The 18,073-nt window shown below is 55.9% G+C and overlaps 7 protein-coding genes and 1 non-coding gene across 8 annotated transcripts in view; 5 read left to right on the top strand and 3 right to left on the bottom strand.

Annotated features, from left to right (window-relative positions):
* The window catches only part of BBK36DRAFT_1173006 (glycoside hydrolase family 16 protein), a gene marked incomplete at both ends in the record, with an annotated part of 1,588 nt that extends 621 nt beyond the window's left edge, over positions 1-967 (top strand). Inside the window, 2 exons of the mRNA XM_024895815.1 lie at positions 19-148; positions 525-967. Of these exons, the coding sequence (XP_024745260.1) occupies positions 19-148; positions 525-967 (573 nt within the window). The remainder of the gene's footprint in view (positions 1-18; positions 149-524) is intronic.
* A 691-nt stretch (positions 968-1,658) lies between these two features.
* Positions 1,659-5,823, bottom strand: BBK36DRAFT_1173005 (guanine nucleotide exchange factor; the record flags this gene model as incomplete). The annotated part of the gene is made up of 3 exons (XM_024895814.1): positions 1,659-3,640; positions 3,706-5,109; positions 5,166-5,823. The coding sequence occupies 3 exons, from the start codon at positions 5,821-5,823 to the stop codon at positions 1,659-1,661; spliced, it is 4,044 nt and encodes a 1,347-aa protein (XP_024745259.1).
* Positions 5,824-8,516: 2,693 nt separating this feature from the next.
* BBK36DRAFT_1093846 (hypothetical protein) lies at positions 8,517-9,107 on the top strand (the record flags this gene model as incomplete). Its single annotated transcript, XM_024889049.1, has 1 exon — positions 8,517-9,107. A coding segment is annotated over one exon (591 nt), but the record flags the coding sequence as incomplete, so codon positions are not given.
* Positions 9,108-9,521: 414 nt separating this feature from the next.
* On the top strand, positions 9,522-9,624 carry BBK36DRAFT_t190. The gene has a single exon. It is a non-coding gene; the product is annotated as a tRNA-Ala (tRNA).
* A 307-nt stretch (positions 9,625-9,931) lies between these two features.
* On the bottom strand, positions 9,932-11,634 carry BBK36DRAFT_8821 (hypothetical protein; the record flags this gene model as incomplete). Its single annotated transcript, XM_024898577.1, has 3 exons — positions 9,932-10,482; positions 10,536-11,087; positions 11,148-11,634. 3 exons carry the CDS (start codon positions 11,632-11,634, stop codon positions 9,932-9,934), a joined length of 1,590 nt encoding a protein of 529 aa, XP_024745257.1.
* Positions 11,635-13,063: 1,429 nt separating this feature from the next.
* Positions 13,064-14,949, top strand: BBK36DRAFT_1136673 (glutamyl-tRNA amidotransferase subunit B; the record flags this gene model as incomplete). Its single annotated transcript, XM_024893063.1, has 1 exon — positions 13,064-14,949. The coding sequence occupies exon 1, from the start codon at positions 13,069-13,071 to the stop codon at positions 14,947-14,949; it is 1,881 nt and encodes a 626-aa protein (XP_024745256.1). The 5' UTR covers positions 13,064-13,068.
* A 784-nt stretch (positions 14,950-15,733) lies between these two features.
* On the top strand, positions 15,734-16,288 carry BBK36DRAFT_1173001 (hypothetical protein; the record flags this gene model as incomplete). The annotated part of the gene is made up of 2 exons (XM_024895813.1): positions 15,734-15,932; positions 16,038-16,288. The coding sequence occupies 2 exons, from the start codon at positions 15,734-15,736 to the stop codon at positions 16,286-16,288; spliced, it is 450 nt and encodes a 149-aa protein (XP_024745255.1).
* Positions 16,289-16,857: 569 nt separating this feature from the next.
* BBK36DRAFT_1087977 (hypothetical protein) lies at positions 16,858-17,807 on the bottom strand (the record flags this gene model as incomplete). The annotated part of the gene is made up of 2 exons (XM_024888979.1): positions 16,858-17,425; positions 17,494-17,807. Coding segments are annotated over 2 exons (882 nt in total), but the record flags the coding sequence as incomplete, so codon positions are not given.
* Positions 17,808-18,073: the final 266 nt, after the last annotated feature.

The raw sequence follows: 18,073 nt of genomic DNA, 5'->3' as shown, positions 1-18,073 counted from the left end.
TGCCACGGCCCCAGCGAGCGCAACCTCTGCCTGGTCTACGGCTCGAACTCGACGTACCCGCAGACCCCGGTGAAACTGCGGCCCTATTGCATCAGCCGTCTCAGCTCTAGTGGCCCCACTACTACGGTCCAGAACGCCTGCTGCGGCAGTTACCTTTTCCACTCCAACTCCCCGCAGGTAAGCTACCGCATCCACACGCCGACCCGCTTCCTCCTCCGCAGCTCCACCACCCAACACAACATCCACAACTTCTCCCCGACCGGCAGCATCTTCATCAAACAGACACGAACCAAAAGCATCCGCGGCTCCTCAAGGACAAACCGGTCTTTCCAAACAACCGCAGCTCCAACCTCTAAAACTTTCCCCCCTGACCTAGTTCTCTCTTTCTCTCCCTCTTCAACTCCAACAAACTTTCTTTCCCCCCCTTGTTCCTCCTCCTCCTCCTCGTTTACGACTACATTTCCTTCTCTCCTGGGCCGGCGGCCTGCCCGACTGGTCCTCCTCCGGCCGCGACGACGACGCAGATAAGGATCATCATCCCTACGCCGCGTACTTTCTCTCGCTCCAGCTCCAGGACTACGCCGGCGGGTGCAACGAGACCGACGACGGCAGCGGCGGCGGCGGCATCGAGTACCTGTACGACGAGCGGACGACCGGCTGGCAGGACATTGACGTCAAGGGATGCGCCAAGAGGGCCGCCCCGGGAGAATACCCTCCCCTTCCGCCTCCTCCTTCGGGAACTTCTCAGCCCACGCAGAGCGAGCCATCGGCGGCGTCTCCTACCACCACCACCACCACTACCGCCACTGACGGGAGCGGAGGCCAACCGACGGAGACGGGCGATCAGAGTCCGGATCCCTCCGAGACCGGCGCCGGCGACGACAGCGGCAATGCGGCTCTGCCGAGCGGGAGACCATCTTCGCCGCTGGCCGCTGTGATGTTCCTTCTTTGGCTTCTCGCTGTTTGAGAAAAAGGGGGTGACGGAAGGGGAGGGGGGAGTAGAGGGCTAGGACAAGACGCAAGGTTGAAAGCACACCGCAACCGTGTTCGAGTTTATTCGGATCATGGTTTGCCTGCAAAGATAATTAGCTCGATATTCACCAAAGGAGACATCGGTGCTCAAAATGCCACAAGGCCCAACGCTTTGTCTCACACTCAGTAGTAATGATAATTGCTTGATACACTTCGCTCAAAGCTCATCTTCTTCACCTCACGACGATGCAGGAACTCGGGTTTCGCTGAATGCAAAAATACATGACCGCTCTGCTGCGGCAGCCATTGCTGTTATTTTCATAGGCAAATGCTCGCTTATGCTTCCAACATTCCATAACGCTGTCTCTCAAGCAGGCAAGCTAAGATACTAACACAGTGAAGTGAAATGCAACTAATAGTACAGTATATGTCCCCCCTCTCCTTCACCAGCATTAAAATCGACGCGACTGCTTTCAGTAATAGAAGAAAAGTCCAAGTAGGAGGTATCAAAGTCGGCCGGTAGCCGAGGCACAAATGAGACGGATAATGATTGGAGTGAAAAGAAAAACAAAAAAGGAATTAGAATAAGGGTTTCGACATCTCCGAGGCGGGTCCGCAGTCTCCCTCCCCCTTTTCGCCCTTCTCCAAGCAAAGGGAAAAAGGATCGGTATGATGTAAAGCAACGTTCAGGGCCGCAGAGTCTCGTCACCGTCTTCGTCGCTGAGGTCCATGTCGCCATCACTCAGCTCGCCTCTGGCCGCCCGTTGAGCCAAGTCTCGCTCCTTATAAATCTCCCGCCTCCGGGCCTCTGCCTGTTGCAGGGTGTCAACGTAAGTTCGAAACTTGACAATCTCCCTAAGCAAGTATGCGCTCTTGCGCTCCCAGTTTGCCATAGCTTTGTTCGCGTTGCTGCCCCTGGGGGTAAAGGCAAGAAGCATGGGGCTGCGCAGTTGATTGTGGTTCTGTAAGTCATCCTCAATGCTCTTGACGTATGCCGTGAGAGCCTCCAGCTGCTCCGGTTCGGACAAGTGGCTCGGCCGCATGCTCTGCGTCGGCGGTGCCCATTCGGAAATGGTGATGCGATCACCGGGCAGCTTGCCGCGTCCGCTGGAAGTAAAGGGCCCGGATCCAAGATCGATGCTAGAGGAAGGCATGTTGACGCTCTGCACACTCGGCTGGCGACCATGAGCGGCACGGCTGCCAGGGCGTGAGTTCCGGCCGCCGCTCATGATGGAAGCATTGTCACTGTTGGCGCCAGCGAGCGCACTGTTGATGACGCTGTCGCTCCATCCGTACTCGATGTTGCTTATGCCACCGATCAGCGGATGCGCGCTCAGCCGCGAACTCCAATAGTTGGCCGTGCTGACGAACTCCTTGATGATCTCAGGGGTTCCGACTTGGAACAGGTGAACGGCTCCTGTGGGCAAGCTGAGCGCCCACACGTACGGCCTCGACCGCGAATAGCCAGGAGACGGCAGTGCCGACGCCAGGGTCAGTCGCAAGTTAAACGTGCCCAGATTTACGGCGTTATCCTGCCAATTACCGCCTCCGACGGGGGCGTTGGCCTTGTCGGCGTTCCTCGTGCGGCTCTTTTGCCTTGTCGACTTGGGGGTATTGAACGAGAAGATACTCATCTGACCCCTCTGAATGACGGCAAAGACTTCGGTCCAGTTTCTATCCTTTGCCCTCTTGCCGACACCATCCAGGTGATGCTTATGCATGACTCGACCTTCTTTTATCCACGGAGGGCCAGCCAGTTCTAGGGATTCGTCGTCCAGCAATCCCGTGGCAGGTACATCGGCACTCATGACAGACGCGCCATCATTGAGGTTTGCATCGTCAGAACGAACGATGGCTTGGCTAAGAGCGTTTGCAAACCCGATGGATTGCTGATAGTCCCCTCGGGGCATTGCCGAGCCAAACGAATCTTGAGACATGGAGCCCTGGGTCCGCCCCAGGGAGTAGCGACTCCAGGTGGCAGAGGACATGGCTGGGCTCCACAGGGAATTGGTGTCGTCGAAGCTCGTCCGGCTGGAGTTGAAGCCCTGGCGCCCGAGCCCGGTTCGTGAGCGGCTTTTGGACGCCCATCGTGAGCTGCCATTGCGGCTATTATCTGCGAGCCGGCCTCGCGTCGACATTTGGCTTTCCGACGGTGCCTTGCTCAAGACGCTAGGGCTTCTCTTGAGCATGCCCATGACGGACAAATTGCTCTGTGACGGCATGGTATGGAGGTGCTTCTCTGGTTCGGCGCCAAACAAGGGCAGCTTATCTTCTTTAATGGAGTTGTAGATGCTCTTCAAGACGATTTCAATCTGCTCCTCCCAAGCCTTCATTGAGCCGTAAAAAGAAGACTTGACAAGTGGCCCACACTCGTCGTGGGCATCCACCATCTGGGTATCGATGCGAGGTGGTGGTCGGAATGAGTTGCGGAAAGACTTCTTCTCTTGCGGCTCGGATGCCGCCCGTCCCGCCTCATGAAGCACGGAGCCCCTCTCAGGCAAGATGCTGGGGCGGTCAAATGCATCGGGAACAGACTCTTCCACGGCCTGGGTGATTGTCGTCAGAGTGTTCTTCACAAATTGGCTACGGGTCATCTTCTGCTCGATATCGGCGAGATGCAGGTCCGTGTTGAGCAGCATGATGGAGTAGCATATGGTGTGGATGACGTCTGGAAGATATTAGAACTGAAAACCCTTTGCTCTGAAGGGGGGGAAGGGGAGAGGTGTAACTGACCAGTTGCCTTGAAGCCGTGGTTAGGATTGCAATCGCACCAACGCTTGGAAAATGCCACGAGGATGCGATCGACTTGCTGTGTCTCACCGCGCAGGATCAAGCGGCCGCACACTTTGCGCAGTGCGTTGAGGATGCTCAGGTCGGTAAAGTCATACAGCTCGATGTATGCCTGCAGGGTGCGCTGTCGGATGGGGCCCTCCTCACCCATCCAAGAGGCAGCCTTCTCCTTGGGGATGAAGTCCTCACAGCCGTCGAATATCTGCTGCGCCTTCTGTCGCTCGTCCTCGGTGGGCTCGCCAATGACGAATTCGGGTTCGTCCAAGTCTCGGTTCTTGAGCAGGTCCAGCGTTCCCGGACCCCTGGCACTTGACTCGCTCGATCGTTCGACGCGGACGCTGGGAGCCGCACTGGGGGCGGTCTTGTAATCTCCGTCGTCGGTCGATGCCGAGGCATAGGATGTCGAACGGCGTTCAGTCATAGGGCGAGTCATGTTGGGACGAAGAGGTTCATCGCCAAACCTCTCTTGATCGGTGATATGCGGAGACTTCTTGGCGCGTAGAGTACCACCGGTATCTTTGCTCTTGTATGCGGTAGGAGAAGCTAATCGTCCGTCGTTTTCCTTGTCAGCCCGCTGGCGAACAGGGGGCTCTTCGTTGTCACTGCCTCCGTCGAGGTCCAGGAAGGAATTGTTCCTGTGCTCGAGCTTGTTGGGGGCTCGACCCGGCTTGTCATGCGCCAGTTGATCTTGCTCCGAGTCCGAGTTCTGGACTAATCGGATCCTCGCGTTCGGGCTCAGCTCGTAGTCGGGGGAGAATTCTCGCTGGATGTCCGCTCTATAGTCATCGTCGTCATCTTCCACTCTGGCGGCTGCCTTGTTGGTGATATCGCCAAGAGGTTGCGAGAGCACGGCACTCTCTTTCAGGTAGGGGGTCATGATTTGCCTCAGGCTACCAGCAGGGCTGTCCGTGGTCCGATCACAGTCGGGATGAAGGCTTCCATTCGCATCAGCGAGAGAGGGAACAGGAGGCACATCGGAGGGCAGCGGTGGCGCCTCGTCGGCAACCGACTTCTTCCGGCGGCGGAAGAAGGACGAGGACTTTTTCTGCAGCACCGGCTGCGTCTGCTGCGGTTGCGGCGGAACGTCCTTGGGGGCAGGCGCAACTACGTTGCTCACTTGGCTGGTGAGGCGCGACGTCAACGTCTCTGCAGGGGCGGGTGTGGTACTCTTGGAGGAACCAAAGACACGTCTGAAGAAGCCGTGCTTCTCCTTGGGCTGGGCAAGTCCGCCGGCAGACTGGGAGGCGGCGAGCTGCTCGGTCTTTGACTTGCCGTAGCTGACGCTGGGCGCCGGGGCGGCATCGAAGTCGCTCAAGGCCATGGCAGGTGCTACCAATTGGTGGTTTGCTGGTCGGCTGGTGTATCCCGAGGCGGCGTCGACGGGATCCAAGGCCAAGCTGGACGAAAGTCGATGTGGAACGGGGAGACCAAGGGCGCATTGAGCTGCGTTTGCGCCTGCAGCGGCCCGAGATCAAAGCTCGCCGAGCGCCTGAAGCCGGTGCGATCCCAGCTGGCAGGTCCAGCAATGTTCTGGGGGTAGCCCGCGTCGTAGCTGACGCTGCTGGTGCTGCTGCCGGTGTTGGCTCGAGGTCGCGCGCGCTGGATGGGAGAATCGGCGGCGGCGGGGGGCTTGGGAAAGGATGCTTGAAAAGTCGAGCTGCTGTTGCTCCTGCGACGGTTGGGGCTGCGGCTCCGGGCTCTGGGCAGCTGGACCGAGGTCCGGGTCGAGTCGTCGTCGTAGTCGGAGCTGTACGAGTAGTGGTGGCGCGACGGCTGCGGGTGCCGGAAGGAGGAGGAGGAGGGCGAAGAGACTGAGGGCCGGAAGCCGTGGGAGAAGCTGCCGGTGATGGAGTCGTGGGCCCAGGGCCGCGGGTCGTCGTAGGTCAGGGCCTTGCCCGTAAAGGAGCGGGTGGTGGATGATGAGGTGGTGTGTCCCAATGAAAACTGGTCGAGGGACAGCAGCATGTTATTCACCAGCGAGTCCCGGGTGACGTTGCGTGGGGACAGCGAGAGGTCGTGAGAGTCGCGGACTCTGCCTCTAGACGCGTGTTGGTCGGCCATGGCGGGTTCGATTGGCGTCGGGTCATCCAGAAACGAAGCATTGACGTTGCGGGTCACAGTCGCCGTCAGCGTCGGGGACGTGCTCAGCTGCAGCTGCGAGTGCGACTCTGGCCTTTGGGCGTTTGGATCGGTGGAAATGAGTGGCTTGGCCGGAGGGCTAGTGGTGGTTGAGGGCGGAACCTCGCTCCTGGGCCGCGACGCAAGGGACATGGACGTGACGAGGCTCAATTTGGGAGCGAGAGCCTTGTGCCTCTGCTCTGCCTGCGCCTGTGGGGGCATTTTGCACGCCGCTTTGATTTGATGGCGCTTGATCTGCTCCGCCCCCGTCAGTCGAGGTTTGGGGGTTTTGGCCGAGCCAGGGGGGCCGGTTGGGCGGGCTGGCTGGGTGCGGTGCCTGGTGAGTGGCCAGCCGTTTGCCGTGATGGTATGGGCGGTCGCACAGCCGATCCGAGAGGGCGATTCGAGGCCGATCGGACGGTGTACAGTGTCGGTCGGGGGAGAGGAGAAGGGGGAGGAGAGCGAAGATTGAGATTGATGTGCTGCGGATCGTGTTGTTTCATCTTTTGGGGAGGGACGAAAAAAGGTCATTATCGTGCCGGTATGTACCTGTACCTGTGCCTGGATTCGTACCTTGCCTGTTCCCGTCCCTGAGTGTTACAAGTAAGGTACTGTACCTTATTTGGTAACTCTAAGCTCATGGCGCGGGTTATTACCGTCTGGTCCCTTGTCCCTCCGCGGCCAAATGCTTTGGTGCTTTAATGCCCATTGTATTACAGGTATACTTGGTATAGTAATACTAGGTACCTGTATTGGATGGTCTTCCGTCTCGATAATTCAGAAAAAATCTCACTGTTACTCCAACGGTCGAGACAACGGCAAATGAGCACCAGACAAACAAGACAACAACAAAGAAGCAAGGGGGCCCTTTGTGTCTCGCCCCGGCGGCCCACGAACAGAGGGGCCGCTCTGCAGCGAGCTTCTGCACCACCGCTGTGCCGCGTCCACTAGCACGCTGCTGTCGAAGTGGGCTCAGCTGCTGTGCTGCTGCTCTGCTCTGCATGTGCTCCAGCTCAATCCACGCTTCCCCCTGGAAATCCCGTCTGGTCCCCCTGCGCAGAATTGAAGCTGTGGGCACATGAAACGCTACCTCCAGCTTCCCGGCCGTCCAGGTACCGGTACCTGTTTCAGATCCACCGCTGTGACAGATGCAGTCGGGCGGTGGCACGTGTCTCGGTCTGCAGCAGGACCCTCGGAGATGCAGGCAAGGGGGAGGGACTGAGGATATCAGATCACGATGAACTGCATGTACAACTACCTTACCTACCGACTTTCTACGGATACATGCGGATTAAGGTGGTTACTCCAAGACAATACATACAAGCATGGCACAGACTCAAGTCACTGCTGTCCACTTGCAGTATTACACAAGGCTCGCAAAAGCCCTTTGAAACACATACGCACCGACAAATGACGCTGCGCCAGGGCACGGCTCCGTGTGTGTGTGCCGTTGAAAGAGGAAGCCATTCATTCGTCTCTTTGTTTGCATCGTACGAGCGCACTGCACCAGTAGTAGAGAAGAATACGACCGTCTTCAGCACAGAGGAGTCTGGAGATGGCAATGTCGGAAACTAAATAAACAACGGTACCTTGCGGATAAAGTAGTTCATGTAAGGGTAAAGTCGTACCCTATTTGGTGGGCGGTGATGGCTTCATATCCTCCCACCCTCATTGGCCGGTCCTTTTCCCACCGCGCCGTCTCGTCCGCTAGAGAAGCGAGGCGCCTGCAACGGATCGACCAAAGACGGCACAACAACAAGAAGTCTACATCCTTGCTTGTACTCAATACGTTGGAGAGACAATTTGCCACTTGTATTGTGATGCAACACCACCCATCCACTGTCCGAATATCAACCTACCCTGTAAGCGCCGCATTGTTGGTCGCGTTTGCGCAGCCAACCACAGGCAGCCATGGCACGCACTGCGAGTGTGCCTCTGCCGGCAGATTTGGTCAATTGCATTCCCCGAACCTTCTTTTTGCTCAAGGCTTCTGATGGATTGCAATCAAGCATGACAATGAGGGCAGAGTCGTATTGAATGGGCCAACTGCAAACTATCGAAGCCGAAAAAGCCGGCTACGAGTAGCTCTCGACAGGGGAGCCATATGGCCATACTAGCGGGAAAGAACTCAAAAGAACCGACATCCCCTGATGCTTGTTGACTCGTGGCCTCACGTTCGCCCCATACCGGTTGAAGGCTAAGGAAAGACTACAATCATTCTAGAACGTGGTGAATGGGCCCTTTACCCGCTTCCATGATCTCTTCGTCATGTATCCACTCAACGGCTGCAGCATCTCCGAAGCTTCGGCTTACACGCTTACCATTCGCCGTTGTTGTTTGCATTGGACATGTGAATGATACTCTTACAACAAATACAGACTGTGTCTTCACCACATTCTAGAATGATCGTAGTCTTTTCTTTATAGGTGATAGATCCAAGGACTGTAGAGCGAGTAGTCCAGGCTAATGCTCACTCAGCACGCGTAAACCTTCTGTTTGAAATCTGACAACTCCACGTCAGCTGGCTGCAAAAGCAAAATCATGTATACAAACTCATCGTCTTCTCGTCTTCTCAATCAACATCCAATGAGCCCCAAAGAGTCACCCGAAGCCATTGATTTCAAGCCGTCGATAACATGACCGAGGAAACCTTGCAGTTTGCGCCGATTCTCCATACACAGAGACTCACCCTCACCCTCATCGACTTCAGCAAGCCCTCCGACGAGCAAACCTTCATCACAATGCTCAAAACCATGGTTGGCGACCTCCTCGACCTCACGGACCAAGAAGCCACGCAAAACGCCCAAGCCTCCCTGGCCTTCTACCGCTCCCGCGGCCGCATCCAGCCCGCCATCCTCCGCGGCCGCAAGACCGACCAGCCCGCCATCTGGCTCGTCCGCCTCGGCGGCGGCGGCGCAGACTCCTCCTCCTCCTCCTCGGGCCCGCAGCAGCACGACGGCCAATGCATCGGCGTCGTCTACGTCGTCCAGCGGAGCCTCATGCCCGACCAGTCCTGGATCCTGCTCCCCGAGCACCGCGGCAGGGGCTACGCCACCGAGGCCGCCGCGGAGGTCCTGCGCTACTTCCGCGACGACCTGGGCGTCCGCGACATGATGGCCATTGTGCACCCGGACAGCCCCAAGAGCCCGCGCGTGGCCGGCCGGCTGGGCTACGTGCCCGTCGAGGGCGGCGTCATGTACGAGGACGGCGTGACGAGGCTGCTGCTGTATGTCTTGCCTTCTGCTAGACCGCTCCCAAAGGGCTTGGTGTTTCGAAGGTTTGGGGACCCGGAATAGGAATGTCAACTTGATGCGGAGGTGCCTTGAGCCTGTAGGCAACTGATGATGGTAAGACGAGTAAGGGGGGTGGCGCGCTGATGAACGTTGTCAGTGAAACAGCTGCCCGGACGATGTACATGTAATCTCGATATGACAAGGTAAACATGGAACTTGTGAAAGAAGAACGATTGAGTAATTGGAGTCGACTATCAAGAATTGCATACTACATGTTGTGGTATGTCAAGAGCTGTTGATGATGGACATGAAAGATCATGTAAGTGAGCATTGCAGAGAAAACGGCCCACTCCATCTTCGAGGCTAGCTTCATGTAGCCAAATCCGCCTAATCCATCCATCAGCAAATGGGCGGATGGTTTAGTGGTATAATTTTCCCTTAGCATAATTTGACCTTCGAGTCAGAGATGATCGCTTGGGAAAGGTCCGGGGTTCGATTCCCCGTTCGTCCATAACTGTTCTTTTTGACCTCTTTTTTTGCCTCACTTACACGGACGGACATGGACAAAGGCATCTGTCTACAAGACCAGTCTGTCCTCGCTCGCTCATCAATTCTTGGGCACGATTATTTTGCTGCTGCTCACTAGGTAGTATAAAGTGCTCACCATCCGATTCAGCTGATCCATGTACAAAGCAGTCATTCATTCATTCAATCATTACGATATAATTACCACCTTGCCCTACATAGCTGCCCATCTTCGTTCATTGCGACTTCATCCCGCTTAGCGTTCATTATCCCATCAACCGCAGCTTTTCCTCTCAAATGATACCGGCAATCACAGCCATGACTCCCCCATAAACCCCCGCGCAGAGAACCCAGTCCAGCGTGCTCCTTTCTTCCGCCACAAGAGCAAACAGTCCGGACTGAAGCAACGCAGCAGCTCCCCCAAGACCCACCAGAAGGACGACCGTCATACGGCCGATGAATCCCGGGATCACGGAGAAGCAGATGATGGGGGCCAGCACGATCATCGCCATGGCCAGGGCGAGGCCCTTGACCGAAGGCGGCGCGGTGTTTAGGCCTGGGTAGAGCGAGCTGCCGGCATTGGAAATTTGGCTGCTCGGCGGTGGAGGGAACCCGACTACGCTGGATGACCGGGGCATTGGGCTGAGAGGATCATCCTGCGCGTTCCCATTAGAGCGTCGTCTGCGCCGCACGAGGTTGATGAGGTCGTCTGTGGCATCTAGAAACTGGCATTCGACCTCTACGAGAGGGTTGATGTCTTGGAGGTAGGCCTTGTAGTCGAACACATCTTTGATGCTCGGTTCCGCCATGGCGTGAGTTGCGCTAAACGAAGTCATGACTTGATCTGCTCTCCGATTAGGCATTAGTCTGGGGAGACAAGGTAAGAAGAATACCCACTGTATTGATACAGCTTATGAGCAAGGTGAGTTATGATTTCCTTCTTCTTCCAGGTCGCGTCGGTTGGGTTCATGTTTTCTTGCCGCCGAGATGCTGGGTATATGCCTCGCGGAAACTTTCTGTTCTCCGTGTCCATGGCGTCGAGGTTATGCAGCTGCTCTTCCATCTCAATGATCTCATCCTGCATGTGCAAGAGTAGCCGGTGGTGAAGAGCTTCGAACCGCCGGTAGATGGGTGCCAGTCTTGGGCCGGCCATGTTTCCCGATAGCTTGGCTGCCAGGAGCTCATAACCACTGAGCGGGGGTCCGTTGGGCTGATGATTCGGCGGAGGCGGCGGTGGCCTCATTGGGGGAAATGAAGCTTGCATGGGCGACGGGATAAAAACGGGCGGCGGATCAGGGACAGCAAATGGCCTTTCTGGTGAGCCGTATCCGTTGGGAAAGTTTCCTGGAACGGTCTGAATGGGTGGGAAGCGAGGGTGACCGCCGTCATTCATGGGTGATTCATTTGGCATAGGGGGCCTTCCATTGAATGGATGATGGTAAGCTGGCCCTATTGAAGCATATCAGTCTCACATCGATAGTTTTTGGGAAACTCTCATGGGCCACTCACCTCTCGGTGGATCTTGAGGACCCTGCACTCCATAGTCCAAGGGGTTGGACAATCGAGAAGGACTGTCATGTCTTTTTGTGCTCGGGCGCCTGTGGTGCTTCCTCGCTCTGTCCTTGGCGCGAGCATTCGCAGTGTCTTCCTCGAAAGGAGGTTCATCCTCTCTGTCGATATTTGCTGAGGATGCTGCTTCCGCCACTGCAGCGATGGGCGGATGGCTGGCTCCAGAAGAGGCGGATTGGGCAAACGGCTGTGAGAAGACCGTTTCGGACGACCTCCTCTCCCCGTGAAAGCTAAGTCTTCCTGCACTGTTTGCTGGAGGCCGTCTCTGCTGCGTTGACGACGAAGGAAACGATGAGCCGGAGGACCTCGGGTGTTCTCCCGCAAGCATGTTTTCATCGATGCTGGCATGGCGGGTGTGTGTTGCATTTCCTTTGCCCTTGTTCGCCCTGGACGGACCGGGGGCTACTCCATCATTCTCGACGGGCATGTCGTTGATATTGTCAGTCAATGGGGGTGTTATCGTCACTTATATCGTTGGAAATTCCGATGACGCCACTAGATCTAGCGATAGGACTCGCAACGCCGCGGGGCAGCAGTGTGAAGAAAATAATCCTTCCGCCTGTTTGCGGTGCAGATGTGAGTCCCAATGAAGCGGAAGACACGAGATGGCGAGGAAGATGAAGTCGTATGAATTGTGATACTCGAACCCAGTGCTGGGCAATGAGATTTTGGGAATCGAGTCCCCCACAGTTCGATGCGAGAGAGATGATGGCTCTCCTGGAGATGCCGAAGGATTGCGGGACACATACACCCACACGCAAACGCGCGCGTATCTCTGGTTAGTAAAATATCGTCCAGATGTGCTTCCCTTGACGATGGAGACACTTCTTGAACAGTGGCGGCTAAAATGAAGCACTCGCAGGGCCAGCTTCGTGTCTACCAAGCGCAGTCACGACGGCAGGTATACTGCGGTATGAGTTGTGCAAGCGTGGCAATGAGCAATGGTCAAGGAGAGAGGAAACCAAGGAGAAAACCCAAGCTCCTGGCTTGTTGGGGGCCAGCTTCTGTAAAATACCGGGCAGAGGGCAACGCAAAGAAGCGCTGCTAGCCCCCCATCATGCGTACAATCTTCACACACTCTGTGCCAGCTCAAGCCAGACCGAGCCGGGATTGGCTGCCTCGGATCGGGGGGTATGGCAAGATAGGGCACATGGCCTGGCTGGGGAAAGCCCTGAGGCAGACCCGGCCGCTGTTGGCCTCTGTGGTTCGCCAGGGCCATTGCGAAGGCCTTGCGTCGTCGACTGCAGAGCGTCTTTGCTCATCAGAGACAAACCGCGGGCGTTGTGCAACGGAGGCTTTCTGTGCCGGGAGGCCTGGTGTCTTGCTGGCTGGTGTGAGCGGGGTTGAGAGAGTCAGTTGGTGAGCCGGGGATTTGGATTCCCCATGCTGGTTTCCCCTCTGTAAAGGACATCTTTTTCTTGCTTGTAGAATCTCAAGAAAACAAGGAAAGACGGGGGAAATAACGGAAGATGGATGGATATAAGGTCATGATCTTGAAGTTGTTCATTGGACAAAGCGCCCCGTTAAAGCTATCGATACAGTGGCTGCAGGTGGGTTCCGACCTGTCGGGTTTTCTAGCGGGCCGGCTCGTGGCCTCACTGCATGCAATTTGATCTCCATCTCTCAACTGCCTTACCGCCTTGATCTCAGCTCCACCTCACCTGATGGGCGGCAGAAGCGACGGCTTGAAGTTTGCAACGCACCGGATTTGCGAGAGGCCGGAAACAGGACGACGTGGCGGTGCGTGCGGACAAGGCAGGCAACCCGTGGCACGCCTGAGGCTGGCGTCGTGGTTGTCAGGCGACAGGCCGGTGGCATCAAGCACGGAGCACGCATTGCATCTGCCATTGGCTTCCGCAGGATGAGTCGCAGGTCGTTTGGCGAGCTCAGCAGTTATCTGCTCGAGGGCCGTCTCTCACAGCGCGGATGCATCAATGGCCGGCGCCTCTCATCGCGGACGGTGCCTATCTGGTCCTCTCTGCGGCCGCCATACGCCTTGCGGCATCTCCATACACAGCCTGGAACAGCGACGACAGCTACACAGACGGCGTCACAGGCCCTCCACGTTCCCCTAAGGAAGCAGCTCAAGGAGCAGGCCAAGCAGGCCAAAAAGCAGGGCAAGAAGAAGGCGAAGGGCGACTCCCAAACCGCAGATGGCTGGGAGCTGACGGTTGGCATCGAGATCCATGCTCAGCTCAATACCTCCCGCAAGCTGTTCTCGCCGGCCGCAACGTCCTTCAACGACGACCCAAACAGCCACGTGGCGCTCTTCGACGTTGCAATGCCAGGCAGCCAGCCGTTGTTTCAAAAAGAGACATTGATCCCGGCCATTCGGGCAGCACTGGCCCTCAACTGCGAGATACAGCCCGTCAGCCGGTTCGACAGGAAGCATTACTTTTGGTGGGACCAGCCTTCGGGCTATCAGATTACGCAATTCTACGAGCCGTTTGCTAAAAAGGGACACATCACACTGCTTGCTCGCGATGGCATCGCGGCGGAGGACGGGGAGAGTGTCACCGTCGGCATCAAACAAGTGCAGCTCGAGCAGGACACGGCCAAGACGCTCGCACAAGCGGGCAGCGTCCACTGGCTCGACTTTAACCGGGTGGGCGTGCCCTTGATTGAGATAATCACCGAGCCCGAGATTCATCACCCTCGCACGGCTGCCGTACTAGTGCGCAAGATCCAGCTGCTGCTCAACACGGTCGACTCGTGCGTGTCCGGCATGGAGACGGGCGGGCTCAGAGCGGATGTCAACGTATCTGTACGGAGGACCGACGACCCCAGCAAGAAGCTTGGGACGCGTACGGAGATCAAGAACCTGAGTACAATCAAGGCCGTGGAGGACGCCATCATTGCCGAGCGCGATCGCCAAATCCAACAGCTGGAAGCAGGGGGCGTGATTGCTGGCGAGACGCGAGGCTGGACGGTTGGCTCCAAGGAGACCCGCCGCCTGCGCGGTAAGGAGGGCGAGGTTGACTATCGCTACATGCCTGACCCTGACCTGGCGCCGCTCGTCATCGGGAACGACCTTGTGCAACATCTGCAGACGTCGCTTGCTGTCCTGCCGGACACGGAGCTGGACAAGCTGGTAGATTACTACGGCCTTACCCCGAAGGATGCTCTTTCGCTCATTACGCTCGACAATGGAGCTCGCGTGCAGTACTTTTACCGTGTCCTGGCCTTGCTGGAGAGCAAGCTGCAGGCCGAGCCAGATGTTGCAGAGCTTCCCGAGGTCAAGTCGTATGCGACCTTGGCGGGTAACTGGATCCTCCACGAACTGGGCCGCCTGACGACATACAAGGCCGGCCCGCTGGCCTCGGGAGATTTGTCATTCACTCAGCTCGGCGAGTGTGCTCAGGTGCCCGAGGATGACTTGTCGCAGATTCTCTACCACCTTTACCGCAAGCACATCACCGGCAAAGTAGCAAAGGAGCTTCTCATGGCGGTGTACTTGGGCGAGCTGGATGGAGGTGTTCTGGAAGCCATTGAGAGCAACGACTTGTGGTTCAAGGAGATTTCGCAGCAGGAGTACGAAGCCCTTGCGGCTGCGGCTGCCGAGGGCGAAGACAAGATGCTGGAGGAGTTTGCCGACGAGGACAAGTATCCCCGAGGAAAGCTCATGTATCTTGTTGGCAAGATGATGCGGCTTGGGCCTACTGAGAGGATTGATCCTGCCATGGCGGAGAAGGCCATGAAGCTATGGATCGAGAGACATCACGGGAGGGCGGAGGCAGCGTAGCTTGTATGTATATCTACCGAAATGAAGAAAACGCCGTTACTTGTGACAATTTGGTATAGGTTTATCACGCGGTATCATGGCGTATACACACCGTTTAGCATCCCACAGAGCCATCAATCTTCAATCCATTGCTAGCTAGCTAGATCTATTCAAAACAATTGCTGGCCACCCAGATCTCTTCAAACAACTGCGAGCTTCCCAGATCGATCTCTATCAATGATGAACATCGTTCCTCAGCCATGACCAACCCCACCAAAGCAAATCGCAAATCATCTAAACCAGAACCAGGTCCATGACAAGCTCAACGCCCTTACATCAGTCAAAAAGATATCAATTTAATCATTGACATAAAATAAACAAACATAAAAAAACAAATAATAAATAACCTATACTGTAGCAAGTTATACCAACAGCCGTCAATCGCATCTGGCGTCATCATTGCGCCGCTCGCCATCGTCAAATGTGGAGGCCAACTCCCACACCAGCCCGATGACATCACCACCAGTGCCACCCGCGCCTGCACATCTCACAGCTTTTTGTCTGTTCTTGCCCAGTTTTCCGCTTTTACTGCTCATCACATCACATGCTATCATAGGTTACCTCATATATATTAGTTATTCTTCTGTTTCCATCTCTCTTTCTGTAACACAAATCTTTTCCCCTCTTCAATTCCAAGCCAATTCTAAACCAAAAGCTCTCTCTTCAATTCTTCATCCTCCGAATCACAACAACCACAAACACAACAACAACAACAACAACAACACACACATAACAAACAACCACCATGTCTTTCCTCACTCGCTCCGTCCCCAAAACCACCTCCCTCGCGGCCCCCATCTCCCGAATCGCCGCAGTCCGCTCAACACGCCCCTTCACCACCTCCCGCCCTGCTCAGAAGATCGTCCCCGAGACCGTCAAAGATGGCCTCCACAAAGTCGACAGGGCCGTCAGCGATAAGCTCGTTGACGGAATCAACATGGCCAGTACGTTGAAAAACTTTCTCATCCCAACCTACAACTTTTTTTTTTTCCTACTTTGTGTATGTTGATTTTCAAAAGCTTGGCTAACATGATATATCTTTCACACAGCCGCCGCCTCACACAAGGTCATGGAAACTGCCGAAGACCTCTCCAGCAGCGGCGTCGCAGAGCAAGTCGAGGGCATGCAGGCCCACGCAAAGGGCAAGGCCCAGGAGATGAAGGGTACAGCCAAGGAAATGAAGGGCACCGCCAAGGGCAAGGCCGAGGAGCTCAAGGGCAAGACGAAGGGTGCTGCCGCCGAGGCAAAGGGCAAGGCCAAGGAGACTGCGGAAGACGTGCAGAGCAATTTGTACGACTGAAGGGACATGACGGTCCGGAAATGAAGTATAATGGAAAAAAAGATTGCATGATTACCCAAAAAGAGGACCATTTATTCATGGGAGATGGAGGATGGAACGCAATCAAATGTAACTCTATACTATAAGTCATTGCGAATTTGATGAGAACCTCTCATTGTAAATTACCAACTACCTTGAACACAAACAAACTATGATGTTATTAGCAGCATTGCGGCATTGGGTATAACGGACATTGTCCAGCCTTGTGATTTTTTTCTTTTTTCCGTCTTTGCTCCTCCTCTTGATGACCCATAGTTCGCTGCCATTACCATTATAACGTCACTCCCACTCCAATCTGAGATAATACAGATGGTACCATAGAAGAATAGGTGGGTATCAAAGCGATAGTATAATCAATCCACACCAGAAACACAGTTTGAGAAATCAACTTCTCTTGAAAAAAGCCCGTCCTCGCTTTACCGCACGTCAATTTCTCCACAACTGTGAGAAACGTGCTGCAGGAGCGGACAAACGGCCGGTTCACAATGCGAGCGACGCGGCATTTAGACACCGTTGTTGGCGGCCCTGGCCTTGGCCTCGGCCCTCTCTCGCCTGACGGAGGGATACGGAATCTCTCCAAGCGGGAACGTGACAAAGGTGGTGTCCTTGAGCATGATGCCCGCCGCGCCGGCATAGAATGCGCACATGGAACAGAAGACGGCAAAGGCACCGCCCGCACGATTCAGCCGAATGGCCGCCGTGTGGTGCTCGGTCGACACGAACTGCGCCACGCTGAGGAAGAAGAAGGAGAGCGCCAGCAGACCCAGGACCAGCAGGATGGTGATGTTGGTCTTGAGCGCCCCGATGAAGAAGATGATGGTCAGGAAGCACCATATAATGAGGAAGATGCCAACGGCAAAGCTAAAGGCGCGCTGGTCTCCCGCATAGGCGGCCTGGATGCCCAGCGTGGGGACGGAGAACATGGCAAAGGCAAGCCAAAAGGCCCCGTATGAGCAGTGTAGCGTGCAACCGAAGGTGTTACCCAGAACGAACTCCATGACGCCGGCGACGAACTGGGCCATGCCTCCAAAGAAGACGGCAACACCGAAGACGGCCTGGTCAGGGCCAACGTTGCCCAACGGATTGGAGCCAGGGAGACTATTGTTGAGTTAGTCGCACTCCTGTTACAAGACAAGAACCAGCCTTGGGCCAGAGCTGAAGCTTACCCAGCACCGCACTGGTACAGTCCGAGTATAAAGGTAGTCAAGGCGAAGCCGAGCAGGCCAAGAGGACCTGGGTTACCAATCTTGCCAAGGGTAGGCTGGTAGACCTGGGAAACCATGGCCTGGTGAGGCCCGGCCCGAGGATCCATGGTGTTGCTGAATGGAATGAATTGGTACCCAGGATACTGCTGGAACTGCTGTGGGAACTGCTGCCCGCCGCCCATCCCATTGGAAGTGTTTCCGTTGGTGGGTGGCACGTTGCCGGCGGTTTCTTTGTTGTATTGCCCCTCGACGGGGTCGGTACCTGGGGTAGCCATGCTGAGAGGATGCTTCAGGCCTTGTATCGATGTAGTCTTGGATAACGATGGGGGGAGTAGACGGGACAAAGGCTACTGACTGCAAGCCTTGGCGGTCGTTATAGAAGAGAGGGAAGAGAAGAAGAGGAGCTCGATCATGGGTCGAGGGCAGTACCTGTCTCGTTTATATGCAACAGGGCATGGCTCCATTGCTCCTCATGCCGTGTCCAATGCATTTTCTCCATCTTGCTTCCCCTCATGTCGGGTTTGTCGGTTCTAGGCTATTT

Source organism: Trichoderma citrinoviride (assembly GCF_003025115.1).
Source record: "Trichoderma citrinoviride strain TUCIM 6016 unplaced genomic scaffold BBK36scaffold_20, whole genome shotgun sequence".
NCBI classification, from domain to species: Eukaryota; Fungi; Ascomycota; class Sordariomycetes; order Hypocreales; family Hypocreaceae; genus Trichoderma; species Trichoderma citrinoviride.
This window is presented reverse-complemented; position numbering and strand designations above follow the sequence as displayed.